General features: G+C 37.6%; 3 protein-coding genes and 1 long non-coding RNA gene across 7 annotated transcripts in view; 2 read left to right on the top strand and 2 right to left on the bottom strand.

The window, feature by feature from the left end:
- Positions 1-4,269, top strand: part of spsb3b (splA/ryanodine receptor domain and SOCS box containing 3b) — a 17,487-nt gene extending 13,218 nt beyond the window's left edge. Inside the window, exons 4-7 of the mRNA XM_044101605.1 lie at positions 1,182-1,369; positions 1,914-2,016; positions 2,097-2,222; positions 2,613-4,269. Of these exons, the coding sequence (XP_043957540.1) occupies positions 1,182-1,369; positions 1,914-2,016; positions 2,097-2,222; positions 2,613-3,046 (851 nt within the window). The 3' untranslated portion in view covers positions 3,047-4,269. The remainder of the gene's footprint in view (positions 1-1,181; positions 1,370-1,913; positions 2,017-2,096; positions 2,223-2,612) is intronic.
- LOC122822731 (probable crossover junction endonuclease EME2) lies at positions 4,130-9,877 on the bottom strand. Of its 2 annotated transcripts, none has more exons than XM_044101604.1 (8): positions 9,092-9,877; positions 8,156-8,277; positions 7,652-7,747; positions 7,459-7,571; positions 7,221-7,290; positions 6,608-6,723; positions 5,841-6,030; positions 4,130-5,767 (listed from the first exon to the last, which is right to left on the bottom strand). In XM_044101604.1, the coding sequence occupies exons 1-8, from the start codon at positions 9,537-9,539 to the stop codon at positions 5,612-5,614; spliced, it is 1,311 nt and encodes a 436-aa protein (XP_043957539.1). In that variant the 5' UTR covers positions 9,540-9,877; the 3' UTR covers positions 4,130-5,611. The 2 variants fall into 2 exon arrangements, with proteins under 2 accessions (XP_043957539.1, XP_043957538.1); XM_044101603.1 differs by having other exon boundaries at positions 7,652-7,750.
- Positions 8,152-21,172, top strand: mfsd1l (major facilitator superfamily domain containing 1-like). Of its 3 annotated transcripts, XM_044101601.1 has the most exons (14): positions 8,152-8,285; positions 8,362-8,495; positions 13,113-13,213; positions 13,320-13,429; positions 13,517-13,572; positions 14,481-14,624; positions 14,703-14,861; positions 14,930-15,045; positions 15,411-15,511; positions 16,331-16,442; positions 16,513-16,650; positions 16,997-17,136; positions 18,300-18,411; positions 18,487-21,172. In XM_044101601.1, exons 4-14 carry the CDS (start codon positions 13,383-13,385, stop codon positions 18,607-18,609), a joined length of 1,248 nt encoding a protein of 415 aa, XP_043957536.1. In that variant the 5' UTR covers positions 8,152-8,285; positions 8,362-8,495; positions 13,113-13,213; positions 13,320-13,382; the 3' UTR covers positions 18,610-21,172. The 3 variants fall into 3 exon arrangements, with proteins under 3 accessions (XP_043957536.1, XP_043957534.1, XP_043957535.1); XM_044101599.1 differs by lacking the exons at positions 8,152-8,285; positions 8,362-8,495 and adding an exon at positions 11,274-11,802; XM_044101600.1 differs by lacking the exons at positions 8,152-8,285; positions 8,362-8,495 and adding an exon at positions 11,885-11,907.
- The window catches only part of LOC122822735, a 4,836-nt gene continuing 3,942 nt past the window's right edge, over positions 20,363-21,256 (bottom strand). The window contains exon 4 of the long non-coding RNA XR_006369217.1: positions 20,363-20,679. This is a non-coding gene — a long non-coding RNA (uncharacterized LOC122822735). The remainder of the gene's footprint in view (positions 20,680-21,256) is intronic.

The raw sequence follows: 21,256 nt of genomic DNA on the forward strand, positions 1-21,256 counted from the left end.
CAGGGTAGTTTTTCTTTAGGGAACTCTGTACAAACGGTTCCATAGGTCTTTCCTCTTCTTTTGACTTTGAGCTACCCCGTCTGCCCTTGTTCACGGCAGTTTTGTCTTTGTGAACAGACTTACTGCCTGGGGCTCCATTGCTACTCCTGTGTGTTAAACCTGATGCCCCGTTTGGGGAACATTTGCTTTCCGAAATACTGGAGATTTCGCCATTTATCGATGTCTTCCCTGAAGATGTTAGAGATGGTGAAATCATAGCCCGAGCTTTGAGGTCCGCCCCAGACAATTTTTTCCCAGCCAGGTCAGATTTATCTGTGGAAACAATTGAGCAATTATTCCCTATGACTGAATTGTCACACTCAAGACGGCCTCGTTCTGATTGTTGCTATGGGAACGGTTAGGTCAGTTCTGCCTGACTCAAACTGAAATAATGACCAAATACTTAATAGGTCTATCACACTCCATTTGTCTGAATCTCATTTAGTTTAAGCTAACGGAAATGGATTTGGAGCATATTACTCTTTAGTTCAGGACGAACACAATAACAAATTTAGCTTTTATGTTATTACGATAATTGTGTCACTGCCTTAACTTTTCAGCAGAACCTTATTCTGCTGAAAAGTTACAAAACAGCCAAGTAAATTAATTCTTATTAGAGAAATTAAAGAGCGCTAAATGTTTCCAAAGTTAGCAAAAAATGCTACATCGCTAAACAATTAGCTCCCTATTAGCAGTAGCAGAAGAGTCCCCAAAATTGGGTTTCAGCATGGATAAATTAGAAGATTTGAAATTGTTTAACATTTAACTTTATGATTTTTAAAGGTGCAGTACAGTGTAAAATAAACTCTTTTAAACTTTCCATCAGGTTATAATTTTATTCCCTCATCAAAAACAAGATATTTTGGTACAGTTCTGGCTTAACTAGTACTCTTCAGTATGTATTTTCCTGTCAGCGATTGATCGATTACTAAGTTAGTTAATGGTTATTTCAGTTACTGATTTATCACGATTAATCCGATTAATCATTCCAGGTTTAAATTTAATCCTCGTTAAGTCGTTGCGCTTTCTTCTCAGTAATGTAGCACTTTTGTGTCTTAAATAATTCGTAGACCTCCGTTGTCGTGGAGCTGTGGTTTTGAGAACTCGTAGAGTAAAACACGTTCTTCTTCTTCTCTCCTCAGTTTTTGACTGGGTTTGGGATGAGCGCTGCAAGTCGTCCGGCGCGTCCCTCAGCTGCGACGACAGGAAGGTGAGCTTCCACTCGGACTACAGCTGCGGCACGGCCGCCATCCGCGGCAACAGGGAGCTTTCAGAGGGCCAGCACTACTGGGAGGTGAAGATGACTTCTCCTGTCTACGGAACCGACATGGTCAGTTTCTACAAATCATTAAAACCTGAACCTAGGTTTTGGACCCGAACCCGCCTCTATTTCCCTGCTGGAGGGCAAAAAACTACAGCTGGGAATCGATGATTAGCAAAGGTTTTAGTTGTCAAATTGTCGATACGACGCGCTAAATCATAAATGTACCTCTGATATTTAAAATATAAATGGACGCAGGGCTTTGCTACTAATTGTCTACACTGTTACAACTTGATAACAAGGTCAGAAAAGTTTTAACTAAGAAAACAATAGCGAATGGAAGTAGGTCAGTTATGCTAGCTTGACTTTGACAACCGTAACGTGTGATGTGGAATTAGGTGTTTTGGTTCAATTAAAAACCTTTAAAAAGGGCGATCCCTAACCCTAACCCTAACTAATCAACCACCACTGTGTTGATTAGCTAATAGCAGCGTAGCTAATCTACCACAGCAATCACTTATTAATAATATTAGGTATTAGATCCCAATATTATGGCTCTAAATGTAAACCTTTGCAAGACACTGAATACTGATTTACTTTCTGTTCTCTGCAGATGGTTGGGGTCGGAACCTCTGAGGTGAACCTGGACAAGTTCAAGTTCATCTTTGGCAGCCTGCTGGGCCACGATGAGGACAGCTGGGGCCTCTCATACACAGGTTAAACCTCTTCCTGTTCAAATATCTGGATTTCTATCCATATGAGCCAATTTTAAACCAAAAATAATGTTTGTTTGAAGGTCTGCTCCAACACAAAGGAGACAAAGTGAAGTTCTCCCCTCGGTTCGGTCAAGGCTCGGTCATAGGAGTTCACCTGGACACCTGGCACGGCACTTTGACCTTCTACAAGAATCGGCACTGCATAGGTAACGGTTGAAAAAAAGCTGCCATTGTAGCTCTGATTTAAGGGTTAAAGGGCATAAATAACGGATGACGGTCTGCTGCTGTAGCAAAATGGTTCCTCTCTTTATGAAACTGAAATATGAACCAAGATCAAATGTGGAGTTCCTCAAGGCCACGTAGTCGGGCCACTTTCATTCAGTTTATCAGAGATAACCATCCCAAACTCGTTAAGAACTGCAGCATGTCTTAACGATATGCAGAGCCGGCCCAAAGCGTAAGCAAACTCACCACCGTGATAAAATGCTTGAATTTGAACAAAGACTACAGATCCATAGCTTTAATATTTGTTTATTGCTATACTTGTTTCCTCTGAATTATTTGTGAAGCTAAACAAATAAATGTTGTGCTAACAGGTGTGGCTGCTACCAAGCTGCAGAGCAAGAAGTTCTACCCCATGGTTTGCTCCACGGCCGCTAAGAGCAGCATGAAGGTGGTGTGCGCCTGCTATGCGCCGACCTCCCTGCAGTACCTCTGCTGCTCCCGGCTGCGCCAGATGTTGCCCAGTTGCCCTGACGTGGTTGACGCGTTGCAGCTGCCACCGGGCCTGCGCACCGTCCTGCAGAGTCGACTGGACTGGGTGTTCGCCCTCAGCAGCGGCCCGGACCCGTCCGAGGACGATGACTGCATGCAGACAAGTGTGCCTTCCAGCCCAAGTGCCTGCGCCGAGCTGGCGCCTCAGGATCGGCCCGCAGTATGCCACTGTCCGCCGACTCCACCGAGCAGCGACTACGACAGCTGCTGCTCTGACCCAGAGGATTATCAGTGCAAACGATGCCGCTGGACGTGACCTGCTTACGTTTGTGCTGCAAAGCTTATTCTACTACTGCCATGTTTGCTCTGATCAATGCTCACTACACTGCAAAAACATAAAATCTAAGTATTTTTGATTTAGTTTCTACTGCAGATATCTTTGTTTTAATCATTTCAAGTGTACTAACTTAGAAGTAACTGTTCAGTAAAATACAAGAACTTGTTTTAATAAGTCAATAATTTGTTTCTATTGATGAATAGTTCCACTGGCAGATAAGTCTACAAGTGAAATAATCTGCCAGTGGAACTAGAACTGGGTTGCTAGGTAACAACTGGGCTTGGTTGGGGTTGCTAGGCAACAGCACCAATGGAACTAAAACTTTTTCATCGTTATTAAGGAATTATTGACTTAAAAAAGGATGCTATACTTTGCTGAAAAGTTCATTGTTTTGTCTTATTTCAATTATAGTAAAGCATTTACACTATAAACTGAACCAAAAATACTTTGTAATATTTTGTGTTTTTGAAGCAACCTACCAAAAACTGATCATTTTTGGTCTAGTTTCTAGTGCAAATATCTTAGTGCACTTGAGAGAAGACAAAACTAACCTATATGTAGCTTTTCAGCAATATAGCAGTTTGTTTATGTCTATAATTCCTTAATATTGATGGGAAAAGTATTAGTTCCACTGTCAGATTGTTTAATGTGTAACGAAACATTTTCCCTATGATATAGGTAAAATAATCTGCCAATTAAACTTTCACTTTTTCATTATTATTAAGGAATTATTGACTTATTAAAACAAGCTCCTATATCTTGCTGAAAAGTTACTTGTAAGTTAGTCTTGTTTTATTTGAAATGTGCTGAGATATTTGCAGTAGAAACTATTTAGTTTTTGCGTATTGCAGTGATCTTGTCGACCTTTAACATCATCAATAGGCCTGTCACAATAAGTTTTACTAGATGCTAAATTGTGCCAGAAGTTATTGTGATAAACAATAATATTGTGTTTAAAGACCATATTCAAGTAATATAATGCCAATAATAATGCAAGAACACATTCAGTAAACTTTACATTCTGATAAACATTTAACACTGGAACTGGACATTTTAAATATGCAAAATAAATAAACAAAACTACCAATAAGATGAATTATCAAGATTCTGTAAATGAAATTGTCCTTAAATAAAGAGGCTAGTTGAGGCCTAAACACCAAACTGAAGACTTTTATCAGCCAAAAAGAAAGAAAAGAGAAAAATAATGCAAATGGAAATTAAGGGGTTTGTTTTAATTTATTATGTGATTGATTTATTTTTTATTGCAGCAGGCCCAACCGTCAGCTCCTACTTCTCTTGATTTGAACATCCTGTTTTAGCCTGTTTGTGTTTTTATTTAGATGTTATTTTTTATCTTTAAAATGCCACTGCTAATGCCTTTGGAAAAGGCAGATCGGATCTGAAAAAGCAAGAGGAAACTCGGGGATAGACTGTTTATAATACTGTAAAGGTCTTTTTATAAGTGTGTGTTTTTTTAATCTTTGAACTGAATATCAGATGAGATTGTCCTGATACTGTTTTTCTATTTATTGCTAACAACTTGACTGTGAACTTTCTTACAGTCCTGTAAAAATAAACACAAAAGTAATGAAGTTTTGTTTATAGTTTCAGTTTTTATTGACCACGTTTTTGTACCTCTTAAACATTTTCAAATGTTTTTTTTAAATTCTCCTTACATTTCATGGATAAAGTCTAACTAACCCTGCTGTGAAAGCATAACTCTGCCCCCAAATATTGCATAAAAATCTAAAAAGTGGGCGGAGCCAATAGACACTGAGGGGCGTATGCAAGAATAATGCAAAGGGTTGACTTGTGAGTTAGTTACTTCTTTGTGTTGTTTATCACAAAAACAAGTGAAAAAGTTCAAGGAAATAAAAATCATTGTATACTTTTAACCTTTTTCCTTCTTTTCTAATTGTGAACTTTAAAAAAAGATCTAAATCCAAGCAAAAGACTTTTGTTTTAGCCCCTTTTATTGAATAATTTCCATGTAAATGTATGTAATATGGAGGTACCTGTGTTTGGAAAACCAGCTCATTTTCATTCTTCATTAAAATAGACATTATTTGTTTATTTACATACATAATTAGTGTTAGATTTCTACAACTGTGTCTTAAGGCCATTGTAGATAGAAAAGTCAAAAAATCTGTTAGGAATAAAATTCAGAAATTTTGTGATTAATCTAAGAATTAATCACAAAATTTGACTTTTAAAAACTTCTTGACTTTTAAAACTCAAACATTTCCCTGTTTTCGTTTCTAGAAAATTTGGAGATTAAGATAAAGATTTTTTTAATATAAAGATCTTGGAGATTTCTGAGTTTCAAAAATTGAAATTTTTTTTTTTTTTTTCTGAGGTCAATGTCAAAATGTCATTTTCAAGTTTTCAAACTCAGAAATTTCCTGGATTGTTTGGGCGGAAATTTACTCCTCCTTTTTTCTATGTACAACGGCCCTAATACTCTGTCATACATTTTAACATTGAACCAGGGAAGTAGATTTGCTTTTCCATAAAAAGTTCTGCATGGTTTCCAGATTGGGCCGATCAGTCCAGAACCAGCTGAGGGTTTTCCGCGGTGAGGCTCCGGTACATTCTGGCTGAAATATCCGGTCCAACTCTTCTTTCTCTCCCTTCTGTTTTCACCGAGAGCCCAGCCAGCATGCCCTTCTTCTCCGCCTCAGAACCAGAGTTCTGGTAAGCCTTTGGGCGACACATGCAAAAGAAAATCGTTACGATCCTTCGGACCTCCGGGGTTTTGCTTCCGGTTTATTACCTGCAACAAGATCCGCGGAGACGGGAAGGCCTCGGCCACAGCGGCGGCCACCGCCGGGCTCACCCTGTTCAGCTGCTGGATCTGCCGGACCCAGACCTCCCTCAGACCCGAACCGTCGCTCCCAACCCGAGCCCCGCCGGCCCACGAACCGTCCACGCAGAACGGCAGTTCGGTCCGCTCTGTCAGGAGTCTGTGGGAGGGGTCAGAGGTCAGTTAGCAACCGAAGCTAACAAAAAAAAAAACTGAATTCGAGAAAAGATTTTTGTTAACTTAAATAAATAAAAACAATAATTAACGGGGGAAAACTATAACTAACTGGAACTGTGTCCCGCGTTTATAAAATTAACTAAAACGTACTGAAATTGTCATATTCGTTTATAAACAATTTTTTTTAGCCTTTCAAGCTACATTTGAAACGTAAACGGGCAGTTTACGACAGCGGTCGGTAAATTACGGCACTCCTTGCAGCTGTTACCATAGACACGCTAGTCGGTATTCATTCCCCAATCGATGTAATGCAATACTTTGAATTTTTTGAATTCTGAACCTAAACTTTAACTAAAATATAAAAACATTAAAACTACCACAATAATGAAAACTGAACAATATTGAACTAATAATTGTTAAACTAATTAAAAGAAATTAATTTAACTGAATTAGACAAACAAAAAGTCAGACTGAAATAAAATGAAGTATAACGAAAACCCCAAAACTATTATAACCCTGCAATAAGATAATAATTTGTTATGGTAAAAATGAAGACGCACTTAAAGGGGCGTTTTGACAAAGCCTTGGTGACGGCACACACATGGTCGGTGATGTCCTGCCAGCTCTCCAGGAAAACCACAGAGATGTTTTTATAGAGCTGGAGGTAAACAAGAACCTAGAAAGTATGGAGGAGGATTAGTGCTAAAACAAAAACTTGTAATATTCTGACATTTTTTCTCAGAATTGTAATTCTGTCAATTTATGTCAAAATCCAAATAAATAACCAAAACTTTTTAGGTATATGTCAGTTGTGTGGTTATTATGTTAAAATAATCATATAACTGTTTCCTCCTTGTTATAGGATTTGTAAACTTGTATTTTATCCTCACAGAAAGCTCGTCCCAAATTTATTTGGCTAATCTGAGTTTTATGACATTTTACTAATGGCATATGAACTAAACAATTCTTATTCTGAGATTTATGCCAGAATTCTGGAAAAATAAAATAAAAATCAGAATTCTAAGATAAATTTTAAATTCTGAGAAAAAGCCAAAATTCTGAGTTTACAGTCACCTTTCTGAGACAGAAAATCAGAATTCTGAGAAAAAAAGTTTGATTTTTTCCCCCCCCCAGTGGTCCCAATCCAATCCCAATCCTCAAACAGAAACAAACCTCCTCCACATCCTGATCCTTCATCCCCAGTTTTGTCCGCAGCATCTGTTCTGGAAAATATTCCTTCATCCTGTTGGGAAAACCAGGAAAACTGATCTAACAAGGAAATAAGTTAAAAATTACAATGGTGTATTAGGGCCACTGCAGATTGAAAAAAAACTTTTGATTGAGTAAATTTCCCCCAAAACACTTAGACATTTTTAGATTAATCTCAGAAATTTCCTGGGAATAAACTGACCAGTGATCCGACTCAAAGTCCGTCACCAACATGGTGACCACCTTATTCCGGTTGAGACACTCCAAGAGGGGACTGAGGACCGTCCCTGTCTCCTCCCCATCGCTGTCCACCATCTACAGTCCAGAGTGGGGACAGCATGGCATCAAATGCGTCTCCAATTGGACGTTTTTACAACTTTTAGGAGCTTGATTACTTCTTTAACGGAGATCACAACGTCCACAAAGTCAGCAAGAGTCAAGATCAGAACCGTCTGCTCCTCCTCCTCCACACGGGCCTGACTGTCTTCTACCTGCTGGGAAGCACACAACTTTGTCAATGATGTGGTATTAAATAAGAAACGCAATTAAAATCACATGTGAATAAGTTTGTTCATGCAACAAGTCATTAAAAAACATCACTCTCCAACTACTTCCTGCTGAGTTCTTCATAGTTTCTACCAGTAGCAACATTTGATTGTTGATCATTTGACTCACGTGATGCAAAAAAAGTTTTTCTTTAACAGTTTTTTTTTTAAATAAACCAATTTTGATACAACCAAATAAAAACCACCTCTTCCTAGTGCAAAACCTTTTATTGCTTTTTCCAAATTTGCATATTTTCATTAAGTAAATGTACTTTTGGAATTCCAACTTTCAGGTCAAAGGAAACCCAAGTGTTGATCTGAATGGACTTTCTGTGTGAGGCGGGAGCGTCCTACCTGAGGCAGATCTCTGGTCCAGGTGATGCTGCGAGACAAACGCTGGCTCTCAACAGTGAACCTCCACTCCAACATGGCCAGGGTGTCCAGCAAAATGTCTGAGCCGTCATGTTGGAGAAGGTCTGCAGAGGTAAAATTACTTTTTACACAATATTTATAACTGAGTTTATTGCAGAAAACCACAGGTTAAACTTTAATATTCACAGGGCAGAGAGAGGGGGAGGATCTGTGCCTAGAAGGCGGGGCTAGGCCCACCCAGGCGTTTTGCACATCTGAATGGTTTCCATGGAGATGAAATGATTTCTCAAACATGCATGAAAGAATCAAGGCGATTCTCCAGGTATGTTTTTGATGAGTGAATAATATTAAAACATGATGTAACGCTCAACATAGTTGATTTCACAGGATACTGCCTCTTTAGACTCTTAAACTTAAATGATGAATAATTTTAAATCTAATTTATCTGCTGAAACAAAGTGGTGAGCAAACTTCTGCTAATAGTGGAACTATTTTTTTTGTTCAGCGCTTTAGCAATTTTTACTAACTTTGAGAATGTTTAGAGCATTTAACTTCCCCTAAATACATTTTTCAGAATAAATTTCAAATGGCAATTTACTTGTTTGTTTTGTAAACTTCCACTAGAATAAAGTACAACATCTTTGTTAAAGTTTTGGTTTTTTATAATTAAGAATTCTTTAAGTAGTTAGCTGTTTATATTTACGCTCTCACTTTGAAGTCTGTTTATACAACAGACGTTTATCATTTCTTGATCCGAAATGATAAACGTGGATCCTCAATATGTTTATATAAATCACTGAAATAAATAATCTTGTCAGTGACATTTACTGAGGCGACCTGATGAATTAAACGCACTTTAATTGACCCTGATTGATGGAAACAGAATGTCCGACAGCACCCAAACGCGTCACTCCGTACCTGGTTCTATACAGACGGTCAGGCTCTTGATGCAGTTCTCTGGCCGGAGGCTCTTCAGGGTCTCCGCCGCCTCTCTCCTCCGTTGCTGCTCCCGCTTCCTCTCCTCCTTCTCCCGGGCTCTAGCGGCTCTCTGCCGCTCCCTCTCCTCCTTCCGCTCCTTGGCTTTCAGCCTGGCCGCCTCAATCTCCTCCCTGGTGCGGCGTTTGCGTGCCGGGCTCGGGGTGCCGCCGAATGCCTCCGGAAGAGATAGAGCGACTCTGGAGTCACTTTTAGCCGGTGAAGTCGGCAGATTTGTGGGTTTTTCCTCGGAGCAGAGAGCCTCCGGTTCTCCTCTGCTGTCTGTTTGTTTTTGAGAGCTCTCATCGCGGTTTAATTCTGATTTCAGGTCGTGATCGCTGTCCTCTGATTCAGAAATCTCCCATGTTATGGCTCTGCGCAGGACAGACATTGTATTTTTAAAGCAGAATCTGCCTTTGTTACCGTCTTTGTTTGAGCAGCCGCTACGGAGTCAACCGAGGGACAAACCATCTAAAATGCGATTCACCATTTTCTTCTTTTTTATTGCGGTTGGCTGAACGTTTAGTGGAGTGTGGATCGGGATACTAAATATATATTACACAGATTTGAAAACTAAATATAGATTATTTAATTTTTTTCAGTTTCATTTATTCATTAATTAATGCGTACAGAACAAACGTTACAGACTAACAAACAATGTATAGATCCATCCATCCATTCATCCATCCATCCATCCATTTTCTTACACCCTTCGTCCCTAATGGGGTCGGGAGGGTTGTTGGTGCCTATCTCCTGCTGCGTCCCGGGTGAGAGGCGGGGTCACCCTGGACAGGTCGCCAGTCTGTCGCAGGTATAGATCTAGAAAATAACAAATAACCGATTAGATAAAAGAACAAACAACAACTAAAAAAAAAAAAAAAAAGAGGTACATATTAAAATGGATACACTTAGGAAAAAGAGAAACCCAACAACATAAAAAACTGTTATTGTTTAACATATTTGGGTTAGGATCCTTTTTTTCTTTTCATCCTTGCCGTTATTTTTCTATTTGCATTTTTATTACTTTCTTTTTCTCTAATATTTCTTATTTTGCTTACTCTAGGGCCACACTGATTTTTGGGGCAGAAGTCAGAAAGAGAACAAGAAAAAACAAATAAATTAAAATGTATACCAGAATAAATAAGTACCGGTAAATAAATTCAGAAAGTAAAGAACATGTTTTGTGATCTTATTAGCAAGTTCTTCATTTCGCCACCAATTTCCTCATTGGTGTTTGTTTCTTCAGTGGCATTAACTCAAAAAATGAAAAAGAAAAAAGATTTTAATGTATTTATTAGAAAGAGAAACTTTAGAAACTTGTCCATTGCTAAACTTTTAAACTTTCTAAAGAAATCCAGCTGAAGTGTGGATTAGAAATCTTTTCTTAGAAACAGCAGAAGGAGGTGGAACTCAGCAGCTGCTGCCACCAGGTTGGCCACAAAACAGATTACACACCTGTTGTTCCATGGATTAGAACTGAGAACAGCGACCTAATCTGAAGGGATGGCTGTTCAAAAAACACTGAGTTAAAAGTTACACATATTTACTAGGCAGGATGATTAAAATCAGCCAAGTTTGTCAGGTTTGTGAAGACAAACAAGGATTTAGCATATAAACATATAGAAATATATTTAAAAAAGCCAAAATAATAATAATAATAATAAAAAATGTAATTTTGCACAAGAGAAAGTTGAATTAGTGCAGGTATATTGATCTTCACTGACTTAACTTTTCATCTAGCTTTTTAAAGTTTGTATTTCAGCTAATTATAATGATTTTCCACTTACAGCGAATAAAACCATAACATTTCAGGTTAGAATCTCAAGGTCTGATGAGATTAAGACTAAGTTTTTTACATAAAAACCCAAATAAGTAAGTAATATGTAGAAAATATGCTTAACATTAAAATGATCTGTGATGCTATGGGCCAGATTCTCCTTTAAATGTCGTGTAGCCCTGGCTGGAGTCTGGGATGTTTCACCTCCACCGGATAAAACAGCTGAAGTTAAAAAAAAATCACAAATTAAAATTAAGTAAAAAGTGAGATTTTGGTACAACAATTTAAAAAAATGTAATCACATTTATTTCACACTTTTACCAAATATAATAGAAACAGCATGTAAATACATAAATATTATGTTGATTGACTGTTCTAGTCAATCAAGTTGTGTGCAGTTCAGGAATAAAAACGGTTAATTAAAACAAAAAATTAGGAAATATGATGTGGAGACATTAATGGTGAATAAGATATTAGTTAAAGTAAGTAAAACAGTGTTATTATTTAAAGGGAAAATGATTATAATAAGAGTTTAGGTTTGGTTTAAAAAAGGAAGATAGCACAATTGATGGCGATAACGTATCTTAAAGTTCAATGTCTCCCGCCATTAAAAACCACGAAGAAGAAAATGTGTTTTGTTTACGTCATTTCAGAGTTGTAAATAGCTGGATGCGTCGTCAGGAATGCTATCAATGCTAACGGTTCCATCCATATGATGTGTTGATCTGCGGTTTGCGACCGTCTGACACTAACGTTGAGTTTGCTGAAGTTAAACGTCTGCTGCAGCTGCAGACCGTAAACAACAAAGGATGTGAAGGATTTTTCTGTTTTATAGCAAACTTATTTCCTCTCAGTATGGCTCAACCGGCGGAGAAAGGTCAGTTATGTTGATTGTTTCTCTAAAATTATGCCTCATATAGCAATTTAAGCTAAACCCCAGTTACTCGCAGCCCACAGGATCCAACGCTTCCCTAAAAAATGGGTCAGTAAATGAGCCACTCAGCATTTTAGACTTTAAAAACTTATGGGACTCAAGTCGGAAGTTGCCCAACAGGGCTTTAGTAAAAATGTACTTTTCTATTATGTGTTGGTTTCTTTTTATTACAGACAGTTGCAGTCACTCCATTTCATTCCATGGATCCATTTTTACCCTCAGTCCAATTAAATAAAACTCGTTTAGTGCTAATAATGTCTCATGAACATTTAAAAAAAAAGACACGTTTATAATTTTGAACAATTAATGCTGTTGTAAATTTGTCTTTTTTTAAAGAATTGATATTTTTATTTCTTTGTTTTAAAACAAAAATGTAACCACTTTGGTGTTATTTCGTTGTGGTAGTAATTATATTTAAAAACATTAGTTGATTCATATGGAGTTATTTATGTCAGTTATTTATATATAACTGACATAATTAAGAATAAATAAAGCAATAATATCAAAGGTGATTAAATAAAGAAGCCAATTAATCATAAGCTTTCTTATTTGCTAAGCATTTATTTATTTCTGTATTTATTCTGAATTATGTCAGTTTTGGTCTTCCATAGAGTCCTGAAGTTGACCTGAAGCTACTATTGACGTCCAGATTGGGTCTCCCAAATCTGATTACAACTGCTGTATTTAAACTTGGTTAACTTCAGCAATTCTTCTAAAAATTAAGGTTGAGTTAGATCCTGTTTTTACTGAGAAAAGATTAAATATCGTTTCATATTTCTTCAATCGAGCCCAAAATACTGAGCAAACTGGATGTCATTTATTTAACAAGGAAATGTGCAAAAACCAATTTGAGGTTTCGGATACGATCCTGTTCTTACCAAAATCTGTGATTACTTTATTTGTTTTATTAAACTACTTCATGGTTAGTTTATTGTTAAGTATGTAAGAACAAAAACAGCAGAACTTTGGGTAATTTTAGTTCTTAAAAATTGTATTTTTTTGGTCCACATGTGCTTTTGAGTTTACGATTTTGGCTCAGCTGAAAAAAACTTTGGACTCTCCTCAATAATAGATCTTTATTTAAGAAAAACCTTTCAACAGATCATTCTGTTTTTGCTCATTTTATTGCTTTTTGGGTTGCAAAGGTTGCTGACGCTTGTGAAAGACCATCAAAAACTTGTTTTCATTATCAACAGAATACTGCGAGTTCTTGTAGTAAGTTAATTTAATGGTATCTTGTTTGGGTTTTCCAGCTTATTATCGCTTCCTGGTTCTCTTCTTTAACTGCCTCCTGACGTTTGGTTCCTACTTCTGCTTCGACATCCCCAGCGTCCTGCAGGACCAGTTCCAGGGGGTAAAATCAGTCGAATGATTCCTCATTATCAACCTGCTGGATTCACGTTTGAATCAGATCCCTGGTCTGAGTAATAACTTTATCCCTGGTTTGTCTCGTGTTGCAGAACCTCACATGTCCCAATGCAACCGCGACCAACGGGACTGTGGACTGTGTGGAGGGTCTGGGCATGAGTCCGCAGCAGTACAACCTCCTCTATGCCGTCTACGCTTGGACGTAAGCAGATTTTACTTCGACTCATTTTGCGATAAGATGTTTTCTTTCTTTCTTCTCCGTCGGTGAGCGTCTCTGTCTGACCACCAGGAACGCTGTGGTGGTGATTCTGGCCGGGTTCCTGATCGACAAATTAGGAAATCGATGTGAGTTTAAAATCTGTTACACAGTGCTGCAAATAACAATTATTTTACAAATTGATTAATCTGATGACTAATCAATTATTTTTCACGATTAATCGATTATCCTGACAATTAGCCTAATGATATATTGATTCATCTATTATGGAGATCATACTGATAGTTATTTATTCTGCCATTTAATAGATTATACCAATGATTAATCAATTATTTTGACAATTAGTCTGATGATTAATTGAGTATTCTGCTGATTAATCAATTATTCTAATGATTAATTGATTTTTCAGATGATTAATCGATTAATCGATTACTAAATGAATAATTGGCACTTTCTGCTTAATTCTTACTCAACCGCTGAAACCTTTTCCTACAATTTTAGAAATGCATTAAAAGAAGAGAATAAACAAGTAATCTAATTCCTTTTTAAAATAACAAAATAAACATTTTATTTCCTAAAATGCAACAACAGCATTTTTGTAGTCATTTGTACCAAATGATGCAGCAAAAGAAACTTGTGAAAAGCTCAGACTGAACATCAGGACAGTGTAGAACAAACTTTTTGACATATTTCTGTTCCTGGAGAGCAAAAGGTGATCAGAGCTGCAGGTTTTCTCCTGAGTTGGAAAACTAAAACTTCACTGGAGTTTTTTCCAGTTGACATTTATAGATAAAGGGGTTTTTTGTGTCTTAAATGTAACATGTAAATACTTTTCTACGGTTTTAGTTTAGTTACTGCTCTGACTGCTCTTATTTCAGAAAATGCCACTTTCTGACTCCAGTAAATGAATAATTGATTACTAAATCAGTTGATGGTTATTTCAAGCATCGATTAATCAGGGTTAGTGCGATTAATCGTTTCAGTCCTAGCCTGTCAGTCAGGAAGGTGACTCACTCTGTGTGCCGCTGTGTTGCAGTCGGGGTGTTTCTCTTCTCCTTTCTGTGTGTTTTGGGCTCGTCGCTGTTCGCTCTGGGCTCCCACTTCAGAGGAACTCCCTACCTGCTTCCGCTCATGCTCACGGGACGTTTATTATTTGGTTCCGGAAATGGATCTCTGACCAGTAAGAAGCAATCTGGTCCAGTTTATTATCCCACGTATGAGAGAGAGGGATTCCTGCAGCCTTGTTTGGTTTTCCCAGTTGTGCAGAACCGCATCACGGCCTTCTGGTTCAAAGGGAAGGAGTTGGCTCTGGCCTTCGGTGTGACGCTCGCCTTTTCCCGTCTCGGTTCGGTCCTCAACTTCTTCTTCACGGAGAAGTTTGAAGACAGATACGGGATGCAGTGGACGCTGTGGGGCGGTACGTTGACCAGGAAGTGAAGCGCCGCCTGTGAGGAAGAGTTTCTGATATTTTTCTGCTGTTTCCAGGCGCTCTGCTGTGTGTGCTCGGCTTCGTTGCCGCGGTCGTCGTGAGCGCTCTGGACAAGATCGGCATGAGGCAGCTGGGCCTCGACGGCGCCATCGCAGAGGAGTCCCGCAAAGTGGTCAGACCCGCTCGCTTATGTCCAACAGCCAGAAGTTTACATACAGTCACCATCAACACTGTTGACATGTCCACCATTTTCTCTAAAACCCAGATTATACAGGATCAAATGTATACATACATGCTCCTTTGGTTCCTTTGTCCTAAATATTCTAGACTCTTTATAAAATTATAAAACTCTTGTGAATAAGAGAAAATAGTCAAATAAATCCAACCATTCAGCCATTTTCTATCATTATCTCTCCATCCAATAAAGAAAACGTCGGGTACGTTGTGGGTGGATGTAAACTTCTCTCCAGAACCGTTTTCAGACAGAACTCTGCGCCCCGTCTGGACCCAAGTGACCCGAGTTTTTCTGTTGTTTAGAGGGTTCAGGATGTGAAGCTGCTGTCTCTCCGATACTGGCTGCTGGTCCTCACCATCATGTTCTTCTACAACGGCATTTTCCCCTTCATCGCTGATGCCAGGTGATACATGTAACTAATGATTATTTTACTAAATATTCTGGAAAATTTATAAATTATTCTGACAATAAGTTATTTTGACGACTAATTGATTATTCCCACATTTAATCAGATAAAAAAATTATCAAATTCTGCAGATTTTTGTAAGAAAAGTACATTACAGATTAGAAACATTTTATTGCCTTTATTGCAATGATCGATTTTCTTTAGTGAATGTTTGATCATTTATAGTAAAGGATGAATCTGCAGCTAAAACAAATACTAACAGTAATTCTAATCTGTCATTTCTGAGACAGATTAGACTGATCAATACAGTGAATACGTGTTATTATTTTTCAATTAACAGATTAATAATTGGATAAGAAAATGGTGCTTAATAGTTTTTTACAGAATTTGAGCAAGATAAAGCAAAACCTGAGACAAACTTTGTTTAGATTTTTTGGAAAATGTTTCTGCTTTTTGTACAGTTTTAGTTTAATTAAAGCTCTGAGAATAATGTTTTTCAGAAAAATTATTTTCAGACAATTAATCACATTAATCGTGATTAATCGATTATTGAAATAATCTTCAACTGATTTAGTGTGTTGTTCTTTCAGTAATGATCTATTTTTAGTCTGTACTCAACAGTTAATGACTAATGAAGTACTAAATTAGTTAACGATTGCTTCAATAATCGATTAATCATGATTAATCCGATTAATCGTTTCAGCCCTGTACACAACATACTTCTGGGAGACAGTTTTATGTCAGAATCATTAATAAAACTGCAGTTGTTTGGTTTAGCTAAGCATTAATGCATTTTTCCGATTGTTTCCTGTGCAGTAAGTTCATCCAGGATAAATACAGCGACTACAGCCAGAAAGAGGCTGCGTACGTAGCGGGCGCCGTGTACGACAGCTCGCTGGTGCTCTCAGCCAGCGTGGGAATCCTGATCGTAAGCCACCGCCGCTCTGGATTCAATCTGGCCAGGAATCCCTCTGATTGGTTCTAACTTTGTGATTTAGGATTATGTGGGTCTTCGGGGAGTTTTTGCGCTGGCCTGCGCCGTTTTCACGCTGCCCGTCTTCGGACTGCTAGCTTTCACCTTCGTCCCTCCTCTGGTCTCCACCATCTGGCTGGGAGTCACTTACTCCTTCGCTGCCGTGAGTTTCAGACGGTTTCAATCAACTGAATTGTTTAACGCATCTGTTACCAGGGAAATGTTTTAGGCTGTTTAATTTTTTATTTAATCTCAGACAACGGCTTTAAATTGTCATTGCTTAAATTTGAGGGCTAGCATCCAGCGCCTTGCTAAAGTTTCTACATTTTTTCACATTCAGACATAAAAGTTTGGATTTTATGTGATAAACCAGCAGAAAGTTCTGCATAATTACTAGCTGCAGTTCCAGGAACACTTCTGCTAATTGCTAGGTTTCGGTTTAGCATGGTTAGCATTTAGCAGTTAGCAAAACGAATGTTCCTGGTTTTGTGCTCCGGGTTTTGCTCCAGGCCAGCATGTGGCCGTCCATCCCCCTCGTGGTGCCGCAGCCCACGCTGGGAACAGCCATGGGCCTGGCCACCTCCATACAGATGGTCGGCATCGGCGTGTCCAACCTCATCGTCGGGCAGATTTTGGGCACCAAGTCCAGGTAATAAAACGATTCTATGGAAGAGGGACACTGCAAAAAATAATACCGTAATTTCCGGACTACAGAGGCACCTGATTATAAGCCGCACCCCCTACATTTTTAAAGGAAACACATTTTGTACATACATAAGCCACACCGGTGTATAAGCTGCATGTTCCTACATTGAAACATGAGATAACATACGGTTAAAAGTCACGGAGAGCCGTCATCCTCTTCCTCCTGTGCACTGAAACCATGGAAGTCTTCTTCCTCACTGTCTGTTTCCTTCTTTATCGGCCAGCTAGATTGCTTTTAACTTGAAAGCTGCATCATATGCATTTCTTCTTGCATTCTCCATGATGAGGGTCGGTTCAAGCTAATTTTATTTATGCACAAAGCACGACGTTACATTAGTCTTCCTCTACAGCAGGGGTGTCAAAGTCAAATGGACGGAGGGCCAAATAAAAAATTTAGCTACAAGCCGAGGGCCGGACTGATCGAATGTTCATTGAGATTTTTTTAAATGACGCATTTGGTCTAGTGCAGCGGACCGGCCCAAGCCTTTGTAAATTTCCTGCGAACCGGGGGGGGGGGGTGCATCTCGCATTTTTTCAGACGGGGTGCCGGTTTGCTGCGGGCCGGTTCTAATAATAAATCAAGATCATCCCAGGGGCCGTAGAAAATCTTCTCGCGGGCCGGATGTGGCCCGCGGGCCTTGACTCTGACATATGTGCTCTACAGATATATTCCAGCTGTCTCACGCTTACCTTTTCTGCTCCAGCGCCCCCTACTGGCCGTTAGAAAAAATTCATAAATAAGCCGCATTGTTGTATAAGCCGCAGACTTTAAATAATTTTTAAAAACGTCTAAAATCAGAATAACAGCAGAATTCTGGAAAAAAAGGGAGAATTTTAAGAAAAAGAATTTAAATTCTGAGAAAAAAAAGAGAAAATTCTGAAATTAAAGAATTTTGAAAAAAAGTCTAAATTGTGAAAAAAAAATCAGAATTAATTTTATTTTTTTTTAAAGTCTGAATTTAATTTTAAAAAAGTCAGAATTTTGAAAAAAAACTCTGAATCCTGAGACAAAATTATTATTTTTTATTTTTTTTTGCAGTCCTCTTCCTCTCCAGCTGTGGTTCTCCTTGCAGCTGTAGTGTTTTACAGATTTCCTGTCTCCCGTAGTGAAGCTAAAATCCCGCTGTGGCGCTGGCAGAGGATGATGATCTTCATGCTGGCCAACACCGTCTGCTGCATCGTCGCCTCCGTTCTGCTCAACATCGTCGACCGCAGTCAGGTCAGACATCGCCGCCGTCTGGCTGACGCCGTCTGCTTCATGCGCTGACCCCGTTTTGTCCCGACGTCCCTGCAGGGCGGGACGCTGAACAAGACAACCAAAAGGTCGCGGCCAGCGGAGGGAGACGCCGAGCGAGAGCCACTGACCCGGACGCTGGAGGAGGAGGAGCAAAACCAGACCAACTCCATCAACTCTTGAGGTTTTCTAAGGTTTTACGTCTCAGAATGACAAACAAGCTGCTCTGCCGCAACTTAATTAAGTACAACTAGCATCTTTCTCCAGTCCGAGTTTTGACGGAGTATTTGAGAGAAAACATGGAGTAGAAAAAATCTGAAATCTGCCAAAAAATCTTAAAACCAGAATGTCTGAGTTTGAAAAATCTTGAAAAAACTCAGGAATTTTGTTGAAAAAATCTTGGAAAGTTTGGAGTTTTTAATGTCGAAAATCTTCTAGAAAACAAACTCAGAAATTTTTTAATTAATCTCAGAAATTTTGTAGAAAAAAAACAGGAAATTTTTGAGTCTGAAAAGTTGAAGATTTGATTGAAAAAACTGAAACATTTTATGTTAATATTATAAAATCTCTTGAAAAATTGGAAAATTTCTGAGTTCAAAAATTCATAGATTTACCAGAAAACTTTTTAAACTTGTTTTAATTCTTGACAGTAAACCTCATTTAAAGACAATATTGTTCCTTTTACCAAAACAATATTGAGACTTTCTGACTTGATTTTTTTCTTGTCCTGTTTGGATTTAAAGGGAGACAAGAGAAAATCTTTAAAACTACATTTTCAGTAAAAAGTTGTTTTGTTCCATTTTTCCTGACTTTAATGAAATCTGAAATGTTTAACCCAAACTCCTCCTCCAGGCCAGATTTAGGCACTTATTTCCTATTTTTTAAACAAATAGCTGAAAATTGATTCTCATTTACGGTTTTGTTTTTAAGGCTCAGTTCTCAACGTCGCCACTAGGTGGCGCTGTTTCATTAAATGTAATCTTGTAACGTTTGTTCTCTTTTTATCAGTGTCAGACAGAAATGATGAAACTCATTAAAAATATAAAAATGACATGTTTTCAGATCAAATTCAGAAATATTTCATTAATCCCAGAGGATTTTCTTTTTTACATTTTATCTCACTAGAGATAAAATAAATAGTATCTAACAATTTTTTACAATCAATTGTATTTTTTTCTCCTTGTGGTTCTTAGTTTAAAGGGAGTCAGTAAATGTCCAGCTGAATTAAGTAAATAAACTACTTATTTTATAGTTTTTTGTGTGATTTCTAACACTATTCATACTGTAGATGTTTTAATAATTCAATAATTGTTTGTGTCATGAAATAATTGTTCTGTTTTGTTTTTTCATTGTATTTTAATGTTTGGAATTTGTGCCAACATTTTTTTTATTTTCTTCAGTGACATTGTGACTGTTTTTAGTGAGTTGAATTTGTAATTTTTGTGTTTATTTTTTTTAAACAACCTGAAACGTTTATAATTGAGGTTTTTTTTTAAACCTCTCAGATGGAAATGAAACAAAACAAAAGCTTTCAGATTCAGACTTACATTTAAAATGATGAACGATTAAAACGCAGATTCACAAACATTTTTGAAAATGTTTCTTCTGCCAGAATTTGCTGTTTTTTGCGGTTTATTTGTTTTAAATACTAGAATTTGTTCATAACGTTAAACGTTTGTCTGTCTGATTCGTAATTTAGTCCAAGTTAAATCAGATGTCAGGATTGAACAGCATTTAGTTGAAAAGATTTTCACTCTTAACTCATTTTGTTTTTACTTAAATAAGTAAGTATATTGAAATGTTATTAAAACTAATTAGTTATTTCAAACATTTAAATTCAAATACAATGATATCTATTTAGATAAGTGTTTGTTTGAAACAGAGGCAGGCAGAAGAATCAATTTATAGTTACACATTATTCTTTATATTTAAAAAAAAAAAAAGTAAAACTAAATAAATAAATATAAAAAGAAGAAATTATTTTCACAAAAGTCTGCCCACCTCCCCTTTGTAAAACAGTTTTATTCAGAAATCTTCTGGTTTACACTCGCTAGTTGTGATGTTGTGTTCATCCAGACCAGCAGGGGGAGCTCTTCGCTCATTTTCATTTCAGTCAGTATCTTCATTATGTCGTTTCACAGACATCAAGCTGTCACCTCTTCCAAGCATTCAGACTCCTTAAAATACCAAACTGTCCAGATAAATATAGACTCTAAGGAGTTTCTCCTTCAGCTGTTTCTCCATCTGCTTCCACTGAAATGCAGATTAATTAACCGGTAATTAATCTGCAGCTCAAAAAAATCTAACTAACACACAGAAGCACATTTTGGTGTAAGATGGTAAAAATGATGGTGTTTTTCATGGTAAGACCATTGCAAAAACACAAAACTTTACCAAATACTTTTAGTCTAATTTGAGTTCAAATGTTTTAGTAGCTTGTTTTAAGTTCACACTCTTTAATATAGATGGAAAAAGTTCTAGTTCTACTGTTTTATTTCAACTGTAAACATGGAAACAATGTCTTGTTCTAAGTGAAATACTCAGCAAGTGGAATTAGAACAGGGTTGCTAGGCAACGGCTGGGGTTGCTAGGTAACTGCGTCAGTGGAACTAGAACTTTCTCATCAATATTAAGAAATTATTGACTTAAAACAAGATGCTATATCCTAATGAAACGTTATTAGTAAGTTAGTTTTGTCTTATTTCAAATGTACTGAGATATTTACAATAAAAACCAGATGAAAATAGTTGGTCAGATTTTGTGTTTTTGAAGTGTATATGCTGTTCCTTTGGTAGAAAACCAAATCTTACCATGCACTGTTTTGGTCTAG

Source organism: Gambusia affinis, linkage group LG20, assembly GCF_019740435.1.
Source record: "Gambusia affinis linkage group LG20, SWU_Gaff_1.0, whole genome shotgun sequence".
Lineage (NCBI taxonomy): Eukaryota > Metazoa > Chordata > Actinopteri > Cyprinodontiformes > Poeciliidae > Gambusia > Gambusia affinis.